Here is a 19054-nt window from a genome sequence, read left to right as displayed (position 1 = left end):
ATGACACGCTTAATTTAATGGCTCATTTAGAGGGTGTTTGGTTAAGCCTATAAGCTGGTCAAACCAGCTTATAAGCAGTTTTTGGCTTATCTACGTGTTTGGTAAAAATAAAAGTGATTATAAGTCAAGTGCTTATAAGCTAAAATAAGCAATAAGTCATAAGTTGGTCTCCCCCAACTTATTATTTTTTAGCTTATAAGCACTTTTAGTTTGACCAAAAATTTTACTATTCTATCCCTAATATTATTTTGTAATCTCTGAAATACCCTTAGCTTATAAACACTTTTAGTTTGACCAAGAGTTTTACTACTCTATCTCTAATATTATTATGTAATCCCTGAAATACCCTTACACTAACAAAACCCCTAACCCTCTCCATTACGTCACTTCCTCACCCTACGTCTTTAAAAATTAAAACCCAGCAAATCGTGATTTGATTGCTCAAAATTTTTATCACAGTTGAATATTTTAATTTAAGTAGCGACAAATAAAATTTCATTAATTGCATATGCTTTTCTTCTATTCAAATATTTTGTGCACTATTTGAGTATTTTATACAAACAAAAATAAAAATGAAACAAAAATAAAAAAAATTTGGTAAATATTCTCGGTTTAACTCATTTTACTTGTCATGTTATCTTTTGCATGGCTTTTTAAGGAAACGCGAATTAGAATTAGAATTTGACTAATTTATCTTATTCATTATTTGATCTTCATTTGATATTAATCTCTTTTCACATTTATTAGAGTAAGAATAAAAATAAAAAAGTAATTAAATTGTATGTTATTTTTTAAATATATATATTTTAAATTCTATCTTATTTTAATATATAAGTATTTTAAGTATGTTGTTGTACAATAATTTCATGTGCTCCCACTAATGGGTTGATACGCATGTGGCAATGAATCCATCATTATTGATTTAATTGTTTGATTTTCTAAGCACTTTTTTTTAACATTGTTTGTTTTTTTAATATGGGATTCATTTTTTTTAATATTAGTTGTTGTTTAATATATGGGGCCCACATTTTTTTCCCCAAGAGTTTGGATGTGGTGGGTTTCACTTTTTTTTTTTTTTTTTTAAATACTGGTTGGTGTTTAATATGGGGCCATGAAGAACTTCTATTTTTTAATTTTTAGTAAATATTTTTTGTTTAACTCATTTTACTTGTCATGTTGTTTTTTACACGGTTTTTAAGGAAACGTCAATTAGAATTATAATTTCACTAATTTAGCTTATTAATTATTTGATCTCCATTTAATATTATTTTTTCTTTTATGACATTAATCTCTTTTCTAGACGACTTATGCCCGTGCTGCGCACGGGCCCAACACTTTAGATTATAGTGCATTTATGTATATTTATGTATATGTAGTTGTCTTTGAATAGTGATTATATATATATATATAACATTGTAGTTTGTGCTCCGTATCTAAAATTTTATTATATTAATGTTTGCTACGAATACAAAATCGGCAAATTTATTAATATTTTTTAAAAGAGAAGACTTGTTGTAGAAACTGATTTTTTATCTAAACGAAGAAATACTATTTTTTAATTGTTGGTAAATATTCTCGATTTAGCTCATTTTACTTGTCATGTTGTCTTTTGCATTAAATTCTATCTTATTTTAAAATATAAATATTTTAAGTATATTTAGTGAACATAATAACTTGATTTTGTAAATATGAGATACTATGTTCAAAACACGATTAATATAACATTGTAATTTGTAATCCGTATTTAAAACTTTATTATATTAGTGTTTGCTACGAATGCGCATGGTGTTTAATATGGGGCCCACATTTTTTTTAACATTGTTTGTTTTTTAAATACGGGATTCACTTTTTTTTTTCAATATTGCTTGATTTTGTTAATATGGGGTCCACTTTTTTTTTTCCCGTGAGTTTGAACGTGGTGGGTTCCACTTTTTTTTTAATACTGGATGGTGTTTAATATGAGGCTCACAATGTGGGATTCTTATATATATATATATATATATATATATATATATATATATATATTGCTTGATTTTGTCAATGTGGGATACTATGTTCAAAACACAATTAATATAACGTTTTAATTTGTGCTCTGTATTTAAAACTTTATTATATTAGTGTCTGCTACGTATATGCACGGTGTTTAATATGGGGCTCACAATTTTTTTTTTTAATATTGCTTGATTTTGTTAATATGGGGTTCACTTTTTTTTTCCCGTGAGTTTGAATGTGATGGATTCCACCTTTTTTTTTAATACTGGATGGTGTTTAATATGGGACCCTCATTTTTTTTAATATTAGTTGTTGTTTAATATATATAGGGCCCACAATTTTTTTTTTACAATTTTTTTCTATTGGGCCTGTTTAATATGGGGCCCAATTTTATTTTATATATATATATATATATATATATTATGTTCAAAACACGATTGATATAACATTGTAATTTGTACTCCGTATCTAAAACTTTATTATATTAGTGTTTGCTAAGAATACAAAGTTTGCACTTTTTTTTTGACATTGTTTATTTTTTTAATATGGGATTCATTTTTTTTTATATATATTGCTTGATTTTGTCAATATGGGATACTATGTTCAAAACACGATTAATATAACATTGTAGTTTGTGCTCCGTATTTAAAACTTTATTATATTAGTATTTGCTACGAATATGCACGGTATTTAATATGGGGCCCATAATTTTTTTTTAACATTATTTGTTTTTTAATATGGGATTCACTTTTTTTTTAATATTACTTCATTTTATTAATATGGGGTTCACTTTTTTTTCCCGTGAGTTTGGATGTGGTGGGTTCCACCTTTTTTTTTAATATTGGATGGTGTTTAATATGGGGCCCACATTTTTTAAATATTAGTTATTGTTTAATATATATGGGGCCCACATTTTTTTTTTACAATTTTGTTTTTTTTATGAGCCTATTTAATATGGGGCCCAATTTTTTTTTTTTATATGTACTATGTTCAAAACACGATTGATATAACATTGTAATTTGTACTCCGTATCTAAAACTTTATTATATTAGTGTTTGCTACGAATACGCATAGTGTTTAATATGGGGCCCACTTTTTTTTTTTTAACATTGTTTGTTTTTTAAATATGGGATTCATTTTTTTTAATAATACTGGTTGGTATTTAATATGGAGCCCATATTTTTTTTAAATATTAGTTGTTGTTTAATATATAGAGTATATGTTATGTTTAAAACATGATTAATATAACATTGTAGTTTGTGCTCCGTATTTAAAATTTTATTATATTAATGTTTGCTACGAAGACAAAATCGGCAAATTTATTAATATTTTTTAAAAGAGAAGACTTGTTGTAGAAATTGATTTTCTATCTAAACTATGAAATACTATTTTTTAATTGTTGGTAAATATTCTCGGTTTAGCTCATTTTACTTATCTGTTGTCTTTTGCATTAAATTCTATCTTATTTTAAAATATAAATATTTTAAGTATATTTAGTGAACATAATAATTTGATTTTGTCAATATGGGATACTATGTTCAAAACACGATTAATATAACATTGTAGTTTGCGCTCCGTATTTAAAACTTTATTATATTAGTGTTTGCTACGAATACGCATGGTGTTTAATATGGGGCCCACAATTTTTTTTTTAACATTGTTTACTTTTTTAATACGGGATTCACTTATATATATATATTCAAAACACGATTGATATAACATTGTAATTTGTGCTCCGTATCTAAAACTTTATTATATTAGTGTTTGCTAAGAATACAAAGTCTGAACTTTTTTTTTTTTGACATTGTTTATTTTTTTAATATGGGGTTTTTTTTTTTTTTATATATATATATTGCTTGATTTTGTCAATATGGGATACTATGTTTAAAACACGATTAATATAACATTGTAGTTTGTGTTCCGTATTTAAAATTTTATTATATTAGTGTTTGCTACGGATACGCATGGTGTTTAATATGGGACCCACAATTTTTTTTAGCATTATTTATTTTTTTAATACGGGATTCACTTTTTTTTTTTTTTAATATTGCTTGATTTTGTTAATATGGAGTCCACTTTTTTTCCCGTGAGTTTGGATACGATGGGTTCCACATTTTATGGGGGGGCCCAGAATTTTTATTTTTTTACAATTTTTTATTTTTTATTTTTGTGGACCTGTTTAATATTGGGGAGGGGGGGGTTTATTTATGGGGGGCCCAAAAATTATTTTTTTATGTAGGGCCCCACGACGGACGACGAAGAGTGAGCAAAACTCACTCTTCTAAGTAGTAGAAAAAACAACTTTAAGAGTAATTAAGTCATTCTAATAGAAAAAAATGTTTATCAATATTTTTTTGCCAAACACTTCAACAACTTATTATGTCTTTCAGCACTTTTATCCAAACCAGGGGCGGATGCAGTCAAGGCCCGGAGTGTTCACCCGAACACCCTCGGCAAAAAATTAGAGTGTATATTTAGGGTCAATTTTATGTGTTCATGTACATATATTGACTTTTGAACACCCTGAACAAATGCAAAAATTGGTTCATTTGTTTTTTCGAACACCCTGATTGAAATTCCTGGATCCGCCACTGATCCAAACACGTAACTACTTATTTATTAAATTAGCTTCAACACTTAAAAATACTTATCAGCTACTTTAAATCATCTAAGCCAAACGGGCTCTTAGGCTAACTAATTTATTGGTAATATAAGGTGGTTAAAATTTATATTCTGAATGCTTATAATACTAGATTTGATAGTGTTTTAAAACAATATATCACATAAAACCAAAGCAATACGACATCCTATCCTATTTATGTTAAAGTGCCTCTTCAATTTAAGTCTTTCACTTAATTTCAAACACTCAAATATAAAGACTTTGATTTTCAACATTCAAGTATAAAGACTTTTAATTAATTTGCACTTCGTGCATTCTTGACTTTTCAAGTTGAACTAAAAGTTCTAAAACTTTGAATGTATTTCAATTGATTAATGTAGAGAAATAATAATGCGAGAAAAGGAAGGGGAATTTAATATAATTTTTTTTGAAATAAATGTCCCAAGTTGATCCTAAAAAAATTAAAATAATTGGTGAATCAGGGTTTAGGGTTTGCCCCCATTTTCATCGAGAACCGGATGGAGCCGGAAAAAATCGACGTCCTTCCTTCTACAGCTTTGGCATATCTTGACCGGAACTACTGGTAAATGTTTAGCAGTATGCTAATTCTTTCTAAGCTTTTTGGGTTATAGTCATTTTACAAAAACTGTTCACATTTCAGGGATAAGAGGTTCGCTCAAGAGGAACATTACGAATGGTTCAAAGATTATTCCCATTTCCGTGACATTGTTCTTCAACACATTAAACCCAAATCTTCTGTACATCTCTCTCTCTCTCTAATTAAAATTGGTGTTATAACTATTTGGAAGTGAAATTTAAGCATTGATGTTGAAAATAAGATTCTTTATTTTAAACAAAAGGGGGCATTATTTTTTGTTTTATTGTAAAAGGGGAACTTAGTTTTTAGGTGAGGTTACAGGTGTTGGAGCTAGGATGTGGAAATTCCCAGTTGTGTGAAGAATTATATAGAGATGGCATTACTCAATTGACCTGCATTGATTTGTCCCCCATTGCAGTCCACAAGATGCAACAACGATTGATCAACAAGGGCTACAAAGGTACGAGAGACTTTTCTAGTTGTTCTAATTTATGCTTTTTGATTGGTTGCTTTAGCTTATGTTCAAGTTTTGACACCATTTGAAATGTAAACAAGATGGCTCTAAGAGTTGTCCATGATTAATTATTTTCCTCTTAAGTTAACACAAAGAGAGATAATGTAATTCTAGCTTACTAATAGGAAGGAGAAAGAAAGGAAAGGGTCACTACCTCTTGCTTTATTTCTTTTACTCAAATCTCTAACGTCTTCTTCAAATTGATAATAATCTATTTTCTTTATAAGTTGATCAGTGAAGGCTGATGACTTTTGGACTTTCCTTTGGTTTCATTCCATTTTTATCAATTGAACTGAAACAGATTTGGTTAGTTAAAGTAGTTTGTGACGGATGATCCTTTGTATTAAGATTGAGGTCTCAGGTTTGGACCTAGGATCACAGAGCTTGCCCACTCTAGATAATTATTCATGAACGCCCAATAAAAAAAGAAAAGACAAACTTTACTCATATTTTCATAATAGTAGCACATTGAAGTTAGGATGAATCTCGTAAGTAAACAAAATACTCTTTTTCGAGGAGAGAAAAAAGGAGTAAGAAGATGCTAAAAATCAGATAACTTGAAAGTTGATAGAAAATAATCTGTGTACGGATGCATAAGGGATGAGCTCGTTCAACCCTTTCCCTTTCAGATCTTGACTCTAAGCAGCCTGAATATACTGTCTAATAAATCTTTTGCATTCAAGAACCTCTTATTGGTCGAGATAGTGTCTGCAGGATCGCTATGCTTATGAAATGCTCAGTGTGAAGTCAAAGAAAGGTTTTGACAAGGAATTTCGATGGCAGCTTAGCCAACCTATTTCTGTCAATTTGATTAGATGATAGAGATTTGTGTTTTATAAGAATATTTGTCCTTTTTATCATTCTGTCGCGAGTTTAATGGTACTTTTGGCTACAAAACCTTATACAGGAATTTCACATTTGGTAATTCCAAGTAAAAGGGTTTAGTCGTATTGGGTGAAAGAATGCTAGCACATAGCAAGAGAAATATGTCGTTCTCAGGAACATGTTTTGACTTATTAAATGTGATGTGATCAATATCAACAGGAATTAAAGTGCTGGAAGCTGATATGCTAGACCTGCCTTTTGAAGATGGATGTTTTGATGTGGTTATAGAGAAAGGAACAATGGTAGTATTAGAAGTTCTATTTTTCATGGACTGCCTAGTGCAGCACTGGCTGCCAATCATTTTTTCTTTTCAGAAGGTTAGCTATTTATATGTTTTTTTTGAACTTGTTATAAGAAATGTATATTGTTGAACTTGAAGGATGTGTTGTTCGTGGACGGTGGTGACCCCTGGAATCCACACGCTGCGACAGTGGAGAGGGTGATGAAGATGCTTCACGAAATTCATAGAGTTCTGAAACCTGAGGGCATATTTATATCTATCACATTTGGCCAGGTAGTAAGCAATTTTTTTTTAAAGTTTTTATTTGTAAGTTAGTAAGAGCAGCATGACCTAACCAACACGTTATCTCTTTTTTATCCGGTCCTTTTCTCAAAGCCTGGTTCTTCCTTTCTGTTGCTAAACGCTTCTAAATTGCTTTATTTTGCTTTTGATGGCCAGCCACACTTCAGGCGCCGGTTCTTTAGTCATCCTGAGTTTACGTGGTCTGTTGAGTGCAATACTTTTGGAGAAACATTCCACTATTTTCTCTACATCTTGAAAAAGGTAAGTCACAAGTCTAAAAATGCTGTCTCACTCCACATGCTGTTCGCCTATATTCATTTTTCCTCAGACCTGTCAAACCTAAAGAAAATATGGATATTAAATTGATTTGATGCAGCAAGTTAGATACTGAATGTGCGAACTGAATTAATACAGGGACAAAGATCATCTGAGAGCGATGACTGCGGGGAAAAAACTCTTATGCCATCAATAAATCTATACCATGACGAATTAGAGGGTGAAGACTATTTATTCAGAACCAACCTTGATGAGATGGAAAGCTAGAGTGAAATGTAAATTGCGGCTCCACATTGCACCCTTTATTGCTTTATTTCTTTTGTTATAGGACTGAAATGTTACAAATTTTGTCATCTTTTCTTTAATTAATTTTATTTTTAAGAATTTGGCTGTGCATTCTTGAAATCATTTGGAAAGTAGTTATTAGCATTCCTCAACAGCAGGGATAGAACGCTGAAAGTCCTCTACTCCTCATGGATTTCTTTCTACCGTTGTCAAATTTGGGGGTAAGTTGGTCCTTTCATTATTTCTGAATTGGTATTTATGCATAATGCTTAATAGCTATTGTGATAATTGAGAACTCGAGGAAACTAAAACAGTTGCAAAATCCCTGAACTCGGAAAATCAAGTTGTAGGAAGTTAATCAGGCTGTTTTTTTTCTTCAAAAAAAGTGAAGAATTAAAAGTTCCAATAGTTTGTTAAGCCATGTTAAAATAGAGCCAAAACAAACAAGAGGGCTTAATAAAATAGTGAGAAATGGTAGAAAAAACTATGGAGCTAAAATGAGAAAGCATAATTGAAGACAAAAAAGAAACTAAATGGAATCGCTAGAGGAAGGGGTTGAACCTTCGACCTTGTGGTTAACAGCCACACGCTCTAACCAACTGAGCTACTCCAGCTTTTGGTTATTGCCGTTTCATGAAGGCCAATTTATCTGCTGAGTCTGAAACCTGGGGGGTCACTCTAATGAATCCTTTCTTCCTCGTCTGGAGATGTGGACACACCTGTGACTCTGAGGAATACAAGTGAAGTAACAAGAATGACGGAAAAGCTAGCAGTACCGGACGATATTAGGGATGGATGTTGACCTCATTCAGGTTTTGGGAGAAGTGGCGACCATTCTTAAGAACCAAAATGAAAATTTATATGTTCAATGATGGGACAAATGTTCTCATTCTTTGTATAAGAACTAGCTACGGGAAGTTGATAGTCATTTTTCTTTTCTAAAGAAAGTTTTAGCTATCGTAGCAAAATTAATACTATCAAATATTCTATTGAGAGTAAGAACAACAACTGCGTCTCGAGTTGAAATTGATTATATGAATTGTTACTGACCATGTTAGTCCATTTTTTTTTTATTTTTTTTTTTGCTATATCTTAAGAAATTAATACCAAATGTTCTTTCCAGGGTGCACTCCATTGCTATGTGATGGTAAAGCAGATATTTTGTTCCCCATACGTACATAATTATTAATAGTGTTGATTTTCTTTATGAGGAAAAAAAAAAAAAGAATACCATCTCTTATCTCATTGAGTTTTGTCAAGTGAAATGTGCAACAACTCAAATAAATAAGAAAAAAAAGGGGCATTTCTTCACTTGGGATAGAAATGAAAACAAAGATCTCCACTCGTAACAAGTTTTAATGTTGCAAGTTGTTACATAAAAAAAAACAGTGAGGTGCAAAAGTCCTGCTTAAAGTCTAAGGATAAGGTATAGCAGATTAACAGCCCTGCTCAAGCAATAAAGTGTGTTACAGTCCTACTCAAATTGTACTGTGAGAAGGTATTATACTATTTACCTATTATTCAATACAAAATAAAGTGAATTACAGGTTTATTTTATGTTCCTCCTTGCTTAGAATTCTTAATTCTCTTAGCCATGGAATGGACACTGAGAAATGGTTCATTTTTATTTTTGTTTTATGGCAGTTATTCGAAAACAACCCTCCAAGATAGGGATAAGGTTTGCGTACGCTCTATTATTCTCATTAAGAATACACTGTATATGTTGTTATTATTGTTGTTTTATGACGGTTACCACATTATTCCGCAACTAAAGATTGTTACAATGCAAAAATAAAAATATAACCATCATAATATCTATGCTATGACGTACTGTGATCATGAACAAATGTGCAGGATTAGTAGAGAGGTTAAAAAATAACAGAAGATCGTTCGATGGCAACTACTAACACAAACGTAAATTCAGCCTTGCAATTTGAAGGTTAATGTAAATTTAACAAAAAGATTACGAGAATAGACTCCGGAAATAATACCTTTACTTACACTTCAGGCAAATTCAAGATTAAAAGTCATTGTACCTTTAATCAACTTGAAAATATTAAAAAAGAATTTGTTTATAACATTTAGCCTAAGGTACATCTCATATTCGTTGCATAAGGTGCACATATAGATCAAGTTAAGTTTAAGTTGATTACACATACAAGAGCCAACAGAAGAAGAAGGAAAATAGAGAAAGTGAGATAAACTCCCACCTATTACTTGGGTAACTTTTTCATGGATACTACTAAACTATAAGTCATCTGATCAGTCAAGCAGCAATAACAGAAGCAACATAAGTCGATGGATTCATGCAAATTTCTCGTACAAAAAAAAAAGATATAATCAATTAATTAATTATGATTTAATTATTTCCTCGCTAGGATTCATCCATTTAAAGTAAATAAAAAGTTGGGTTGAAATAATAAGATTATTGAATTGTCATATTAATTTATTATATATTTTTTGACATTTTTTTAGTTACATAGTCTTGTGAGCTCACACAAATTGTTACACTTCGAAAAAATAAATCGCGTCGTTGCGTTGTAAGTAAACTAACGTAAGCTATGAGAGGTCATGGAATCCTTATAAGGTTAAGGAATACTCTTACCAAGTGTTAAGCAAGCGTTTAAAGGTTCCGGGATCAAGCAAATCGAAGAAAATAAGTTTGTCGAAAATTTGAAAAAAATTGGCAGAATTTTGGACAGAAATTTGGGTCAACTATAGAGGGGTATATCTCCTAGTATATCAGGAGTTTTGAAGTGAAACAAAAACCTAAATTGAATTTTATGAAGTCTAGTTTCCAACGCAACAAACCGTTCGCCAAAACGACATCGGAGTAGGGAGTTATGGGCATTTCAAGATAAGCCTCCAAGATGCCAAATGGCTCCCTGCGGGCCCCACTTGGAAAGTCGGTGGAATCGACTCTCAAGGGGTATAAATACCCTATTATTCCACTTTTTTCATCATTTACACTTCTTGGGAGTTCTAGACACATCCATACACTTCTCTTAAACACTTATAACCCCTTAAATCAAGAATTCAACAAGATTACACCAAACTGGTTCATGAAAAGTGATTGTTCTTGTTTCTACTTAATGTTGTGGTGAGTCTGGTCTTGAAGAAAGTTGGTGTGGCTAAATTTCTTCAAGTATAAGGTATGTTCTTCATCCTATCTCTTATGTTGAGTTGATTTGAAGGTCTAGCAAGTCTTAAAAGTGAAAATAGTTATGGAGGAAAGGTCATAAAGTGTTGTGTTGTAGTTGTTGAGTTTATAGACTGTTTTGAGCATGTTGTGGCTGTGTTGTTAGGCTAATTTCCATGTATATGGATGGTATCTAATGTTGTTGGTGTGTTGATGAGATTATGCTCCCTGATTGGGAAGAAAGAAAGTGTAATTGTTATTGTATGTTGATAAACATCGTGTGGGATGTTTTATGGAATATTTTGGTATTGATGATGATGATGTTGGGGTTAGTGTTGTAGTTTTTATGTTGGTTGTTGGTATTGTGATTTAGGGCTAGAAATATAAACAGGGGAGATGTTGCCCGAATTTCGGCAGATTTTAAGGGGATTTAATTTGAAGGCTTAAGACAAGCATATGACGATAAGCCTAACAATAGTATGACTGATTTTATATGTAGATTACGAGACCACAAATCATCTTATGTAGATTGCAAGACGGGAAGTAAGTTGGAAAGTCGAGAAATAATCTTCCAGGTATGTTAAGGCTATCCTTTCTTTCATTTTGGCATGATCTTATGATATGAACGAACAAACGATTTCCCTAAAACAAAGATAGGCGTGTCAGGAAACAATGTGAAGTCACCCCTATTTCGCTGTCTAGAGTAAACGAGCTTGCATATTACTCTACTCTTAGAAGCACTAGGAGTACCTTAGTCTTTGATGATCACTCTTTGTTGTTCCGCAAGATTATCTTCGTGTTTAAATCACGAAGGGAGCATTCATAAAATTCCTTGTCTCATATTCATTTCATTGTTGATTTTGAATCCCGAAGGGGACATTCATAAGGCTTCTTTATTCATATGCATTTCATATTTGATTTTTAAGTCTCAAAGGAGACAAATTAAAAAGGGGAAGAAGTTCCCATTTTGAACTAAAAGTCGCTCCGAAGGGAGTTCTTTGATGTTTTACAAAGATTATCATGCATTTGCACACTTATACATATGTACTACATGATTTTATAGGGAAAGGGAAAAGGGTTATGGCATTATATATGCGAACCACCTGATCAGCTGGTATACGATGATTATTATGCCCGAAAGGGCTGCCCGATGGGGCCATTATGCCCGAAGGGGCTGCGAGCAGGGCGAAGGTATGTATTATATATATATAGATACACACACACACACACACACACACACACACACTAATGATGTATTAAAAGTTCATATGCATATACATGATTCGTCGTGTTGGTTACAGGTATAAATTGAGTCTGTTACTCCCTTATCATTCGAGTTGAGATATACTGTTTCAGTTCTGCCTTACATACTCAGTACATTATCCGTACTGTCTCCCCTATGTTGACACCCAATTTTGTCCCTCTCCTATTTCATTTACCCGGGTTTCTAAATTTACTAACGAGCTAAATACTTTATTTTCACTACTATTATTTTCACTACTCTTATTTTTTTTAAAACATTACGAGCATTACTTTATCACAAATTTTAAACGGTTAGTCATCGTTTCATTTTCGGGTCCGGAATCGTTAAATTAATTACAAGACAACACTTGGTAAAATCCTTACATTCTATACGCTAATTACTAGTTATCTTCACAGAATAGATATTGTACTAGTCACTAAATTAGAAGCCCGAAGATAATTAAAATAGCGGAGGAAGGACCAACAATTTTCAGCCAATTAATGACCCGAAATACCAATACAATATTATTCCCTATCCAAATAAATAACCTACATTTTAATACCCAACCCACATTTATATCAGCCCATATTTAAATTAATAGGCCGGCCCAAAACGGACCAGCCCAAGAATTATCAGACCCGACCCATTCTTAATTTCCTAAACCTAAACCCTCACGCCTGCCTCCTCTTTCTTTTTCTCATCTCCGTCGCCCCTCATCTCTTTCTCCCTTTTCTTTCTTCATCTTCGCCGCCGCCCCTCACCCTTTTCCACCTCATCTCATCGCCACCCTTCTTCCGCCGCACCTCTCTTCCCTCTCTCTCTTCATCATCGTTCCTTTCCTCCCCTTTATCCTAAACCCTAGCCGCCGCGCACACACCTCACACTCTCTCCTTCTCCTCTGACTTCGCCCATACTCCACTACTCCATCTGACACCCTCCACCATGCCTCTGTCCTTTGTCCCCCACGCCTCACGTTCTCCCCACTTCGTTCCACCATCTCTGCCACCTCCACACTCCCTTGTCCCCCACGCCTATCTCTTCCATATTCCCTTTGTCCCCCGCTTCGTCTCTCTCATACGCTCCTCCCTTTGCCTCAAATACAAACGAATCCCTATAAATGTAATCGGGGTGGAATCGTTTGAGGAGGGGATTCGATTCTGGAGAAAAGGGAGGGTTGAGTGGTTAAAGGGGAAAAACCCGATGAACTGAGACAAAACAAGGAATCAGCATTTTTGATTGGAAAGAATAGATGGCATTCAACATTTTGGGGAAATTCCATTACTTTAGAAGTTCGAATCTGCTTCACTTTAAGTTTGTTTCGAACCATTTTTATTTACGTTTTTTTTTAGGATTACTAAAAACAAACCAAACTTCCTTTTAAAAAGAGTGTTCGGTTCTGTCGAATTTTTTGATTCGAAAGACTTTTTCTCGAGTTCGAATTCGTCGCGTTCAAGTGTAGATTCGAGACCATCGACACCCACTTCACTGCACCACAAACAGGTAAACTTCGATATAATTGTCACTCATGATCTTTAATTTCTGCTCGTCTAAGATTTTTAGTTTAATCTGCTGTATGTTCAGTGGTTATGTAATTTCGCTGTCATCGCGTTATTTGTTTGATGTTTGGGAGCTGTTAGGATAGGATGACAATCGTTCGAACGAATTTAAAAGATGTATACTGTATTTCGGATGTTTAGACTGAGTTTCCAGGATTTGGAACCTATTTAAAGTCGAATATACATAGGATATACAATGGGTTATCAAGATAAGAAGAAGATATACATTCGATATACATATGATATACACACAATAGTGTGTATATCTTAAGTATATTATGTATACGATAAGAACGGGCTGACATTGCCTCTCGTTTACTCTATCTGTTCAAAGAATATATCCTGCCATGAATGTAATCTACTTTAAGTTAGCAGTTGCATTTCTTATTTAGTTATATATGTGGCATGTTTTGTTAGGAAGTGTGATAGGCATCAACACATTTAGATACAATTATTGTCTTAATAGGTATTGGGAACCAAATTGGTTAGCCTGGTATCAAACTTAGAATCTGATTTAGTTGTTCAGATGATTGTCTCGGAATGATTGTTTGAGTATTGGTTTAGACTACATGGGTTGTTCGACATAACTGCCCCCCTAGACTAGGAGACTATGCAGAATGTCATTTGGATTATGTGCACTCTTAATGTGATCAGTGATAATCTAAAGGGACCTCCGAGGATTGTTATGATGGTTTTGTTTAGAATTATGATAGCTTGAATACTTTGATCACAGAATTTTGCTGACGCTGTTTAGGTAAACTGAAGTGCTCATGAAGAATTTAGCTTATAAAGTCTGGTTTTCACTTGTTCTTGAATACCCTGATCTGAAACTTATCTGCACTGTTCTTAGCTTAACACTGCCTATTTCACTATCATGTTAATTGGTATGAACTGTTGCCGAGATAAAATGGGGAAGTTCGATTAGGATAAAGTCATATCTAGTAAAGTCTAAGCCTGTTTGTAAAGATATTATAATATGACTCGTTTGTTTGGATATGACTAAATAAGGCTTAACTGGTTTCAAAGCATATGCTAGTTTATCTTAATAAGTCTGCATCTGAGCCTAATAAGGTGAAAAGGTCTGAATGAGTTAGGATACCATCCTAATATGTACCATGTTTGAGCTTCTACTGAAATAGTGAAGAAAGGAAACCACTTAGGTTAATATGAACCTTGTATGCATTAGGTGATTGAAAGGGTTGAACCCTGATAATTCAAATCGAAATCTGAATGATTGACTTGGAACTTATATGTGAGCATGAACATCCAATTGTCTCTTTATATGTATGCTTGTGTTAGAGTTCGTCTAATGTTGGTATTCTGCTTCTGAGAATCTGACCATACTGGACTGAAGTTTTAAAGGGTCAGTACTGCAAAAAAAATGAATTCATAATTAAGCCTTTTTTTTGTGTGTTGTTCTGTGTGTGTTCCTCCTAGAAGTAGCATCTGAATCTTGCACGATTCCTCTGTTTCCAATCCCCTTTTTAACTGAATGAATAACCTTGCTTCCGTCCAATAGTTGTTCAGTTAGGTGTGGCTAAATAAATGTACTTAACTTTGATACATATAGAATGTCACCAGGTCCAATCTTCTTCCTGTAAGCAAATTTAATACTCTAAAATGGGAAAAATGGTTGATTTCTTCCTCAGTTTTCTCTGTGAATAGTTTGAAGTTTGTTTGATTTTATTCGTGTATTGTTGCCCCCTGGAAACTGAATCTGCTCTGCTTTTGGTTGCTTGAACACAGTTTTATGTCTGAACCTGTTTGCCTCAACTGTTGGGCATATGTGTAATTTCTCACGACTTATTTGCTTCCTTTTTCCTCTAAATAAAGTGGATGCATTATTGGTTATATCATTGAGACTCACCCTTTTTTTTAAAACTAAAATAGGCTACTGATGGGCTGTTGTTATGTTTCTCCGAGAAACACAATACTACTTGTAAGAGGAAACAAACTTCTCCCTGCTAGAAATAATTAACTGGTTCTCTGTTAAAAGCCGTTGTTATGGCTTCGAATATTATGAAACTAAACATTGTCTATTGCCCGAGGGAATGGATCCCCTTCTTTCTCGCTCTGTTTTCATAGCAGCCCTCTCGTTTGGCCTGAAATCTGTTTTCCCTGGTTATCTTTTATATGTAGCAAGGTTTGTAGTTTTGAAATTGTTCCTCGTCTTGGTCTCGGCTTCTGGATTCTTTTGAATAAAAGGAAATGAAGGATAGTATAGTTTGTTTAGTAGTTCGATGTCTTGAAACATGATTCTTGTGCTGAATGTTCGACCTTTAAATAATTATGTTCGATCCTAATTAATTCCGCACGCTAGCTGCTCATTTAGTACATATCAGTGGTGTATAATAAAGATATATGTTAAGTGTTATACATCAAGACACATTCCCAGTACACGCTTATATATACTGGCATCTTTGTTAAAAAGTATTTTCCTTTCTTCTCTTTTTGGATCATTGACTGTGCAAGCTGGATTGCTGCTGCAAATATTTTTTACATATTCAAAGAATATATTTTGCACATCTTCACATACTAATCCTTCTCCTTTCATCCTTCTTATGCATGAACATCGCATACGAGTCCAAGCGGCTCGTCGTCTTTTCCCGCATTTGGCGTTGGGCTAAAAACCCAACATAACTCCTCTCGAGTCATTCTACCAGTTTCGTTCGCAGCAGCTTTACTGGGCCGAAGCCCAACAGCAAACAGATCACAGCAGTCCAAGAAAGTGGGCTGAGCCCATTTGCCTCATCCCTATTCTTTTTTATGTGCATTTAACGTATATTGTATGATTAACATTGTGTTTGCTAATTTAGATAAACTTTAGTAACATTAGAGATTTTAGTTTAGTTGTGGGTAGTTAATTCAAAGAGAAGACTAGCAATTAAGCTTCAGTAGTTTATATCGAAATTATCTATTATCCACAATATTTATCATTTTTAGAATAATTGATTTTCCAAGTATCATGACTATATATTTTTGACTAAAGGAACCATAAATTATACTTACTATTTTAGAAGTTTTAAAACGCCCCAAATTCTACACTAACTTAGCTTATTCTAAAAAATAAAAGGCAAATTAGTTTCAACGGATAACTTTCCCACTTTAATTCCTTTCTAACACTCGAAATACATAATTGTTGGAAATAACCTTAGCACTATATATATATTAAACTACTAGTCTTCGTATGAAGTCTTTAATATTTATTCCACATTAATCTTACAATAACTCTTTGAATTTGTGAGTCGGCATAGCTCACTTTTCTCCGAATACATATAAACATTACATATTCTGTTTCTTTTAGTTTATTTTAACTAAACTCTTTATACAAATTATTGTGTTTTCTACAAGTATTATTTTAAACAATACTATTACACTTTCATTTAAAATTTCAACAACATTTATAAGTTGTATTTTAAAATAACATAATGAGTATTCTTTTATACAAATTATTATTTACAAGTTCTATTTTTACAAATAGCATGTTCACATGCTTATTTATAACTTTAGCCATACTTACAAAACTACTTTCTTCTCTATAATACTATATTTACACTTACCCTAATTAAATTTTAGTTCGGTCGGTTAACCATTGTTAATGGGTCTTAAAGGATGCCTAATACCTTCCCTTTAGACTAATTGAACCCTTACCCAGAATCTTAAGTTTCGCAGACCTTAAACAAAGTTAACTTTAAACGTAGTTTTAATAAACTTTAGGTGTCCTAATTCACCATAAATAATTAGGTGGCGACTCCTTAATAACAAACAAAATAACAGGAATCTCCAATATGTCGTACTTTTATTTTAATCTCCCGGGTTAAAATGGGGTGTGACAGCTTGGCGACTCTGCTGGGGACTACTTAGGTTCTAACCATAACGGACTTAGTTTAAGTAGGCTTTGTGTGCTTATTTTGAAATCGCTTTATTTATTTGTTAATTATTTTTTTACATGCTATTAATTGTTTGTTTGATATAAACTGTTTGTTTGATATAAACTGTTTGTCTGATATAAACTGTTTATGTGTTACTGCTTTGATAAAACTGTCATTTCGTTCATATTTTCTCCACTTCTGGAAAACTCACACATATTCACACACTTAAAACGGCTTCGCGGTTCGCGCCCGTTCACTACTAAATTACCCCTTTAGTTGGATTGATCTTGTGGATTTAGTCGATCAGCGGTGCAGTCGACGGCCACGGACTTTCCACTCCCAAGTTGTCCGCTTGGGGGAACCTTGTGTCGTAAGAAGCCAACTCTTAGTCAGCCTAAGATAGAGCTAAACCAACACACTTTATTAAGAGCATACGTTTCATGACCTAGGAGGTTTAATACCCTTGGTGTATTAAATCCATTAGATGACTTTACCCAAACGTCCGAGTGGGTTCACGACCCCGAGTGACACCAATCATACCTTATATCCATGTTTGAAGGATAACTGTGCCTAAATATTGACTATTTGCTCTAATTAATTAAACTTTAGGAAGTAAGGAATGACTAACGTTTCTATGACAGGTATGCATTTGCATCGGAGTACAACAAATGACGAAGATCAAGGGCATCACAAATGAAGCTAGAAGTTAGGCATAGAAATTTTATTTACTTTATTTAGATTAGGAAACACTTTATGTTGTATTCATTTGACATGTAATAAATATTACATTATTTTTTACTTTTGAGAAATAGAATCTGTTTAATTAATCAAAGCAACGGGATGACATATTATGGCACATTTTATCCTTTAAACAACGTTAGGCCCACCTCTGGCGCAAAGAGGTCACATGCATATTAGGACGTGCTAGTTGTTTTGATATAATCGTTTACATTTGTTTGACAACTTGTTTGACTTTACTTGATAAATTATTCGCTACATGCCTTACTCGACTTTACGTGACCATGACTTTACCTAGATATGTTCATGAGATTAACATCGTTTATACTGTATGTCTATTTTATCTTATTCCCGAACAGAGAGTTGATTCGTGTTGACGCTCGATGGCCGACCATCCTTACATCACGAGGTCAAAGACGTCATCGTTACCTGAACGTAGTTGGGCTGTCCAAGGAAATGAAATTACTATGTCTGATCCGGCCGCATCTGTTCCAACTGGTGTAGAAAACCTCGTGATCGCTAGTGATCCGCCTGAAACTTCCGAACATGGAACTGCTATTCAACGGGATGAACATATCGCCCGCCTGACTCAAGAAATTGAGAATCTACGTGGAGAACTAAATCGGGTTAGGGACTTGACCAATTTATCCATCACACTTCAAAATTCACCTTCTGAACCTAGCAATACTGCACCAGAACCACCTCGTTTTCCATCACTCGAATCCCCAGTTCCTGAGCATTTTTCTCCCCAAAACAATGCACCTACTAACAACAACTTGCCTCCGATCACCCCCGCAAATCCACCAAATCCAA

At 33.4% G+C, this 19054-nt stretch overlaps 1 protein-coding gene, 1 long non-coding RNA gene and 1 other non-coding gene across 3 annotated transcripts; 2 read left to right on the top strand and 1 right to left on the bottom strand.

The window, feature by feature from the left end:
* Positions 1-4860: 4860 nt before the first annotated feature.
* Positions 4861-7792, top strand: LOC132599137 (uncharacterized). Its single transcript, XM_060312367.1, has 7 exons — positions 4861-5195; positions 5274-5370; positions 5532-5670; positions 6769-6851; positions 6989-7123; positions 7289-7393; positions 7547-7792. Exons 1-7 carry the CDS (start codon positions 5131-5133, stop codon positions 7673-7675), a joined length of 753 nt encoding a protein of 250 aa, XP_060168350.1. The 5' UTR covers positions 4861-5130; the 3' UTR covers positions 7676-7792.
* A 441-nt stretch (positions 7793-8233) lies between these two features.
* TRNAN-GUU (transfer RNA asparagine (anticodon GUU)) lies at positions 8234-8307 on the bottom strand. Its single transcript has one exon. It is a non-coding gene; the product is annotated as a tRNA-Asn (tRNA).
* A 4278-nt stretch (positions 8308-12585) lies between these two features.
* On the top strand, positions 12586-18359 carry LOC132599136 (uncharacterized). Its single transcript, XR_009566773.1, has 2 exons — positions 12586-13575; positions 18145-18359. It is a non-coding gene; the product is annotated as an uncharacterized LOC132599136 (long non-coding RNA).
* The last annotated feature ends 695 nt before the right edge of the window (positions 18360-19054 follow it).

Source organism: Lycium barbarum, chromosome 6 (assembly GCF_019175385.1).
Source record: "Lycium barbarum isolate Lr01 chromosome 6, ASM1917538v2, whole genome shotgun sequence".
Taxonomy (NCBI): Eukaryota; Viridiplantae; Streptophyta; class Magnoliopsida; order Solanales; family Solanaceae; genus Lycium; species Lycium barbarum.
This window is presented reverse-complemented; position numbering and strand designations above follow the sequence as displayed.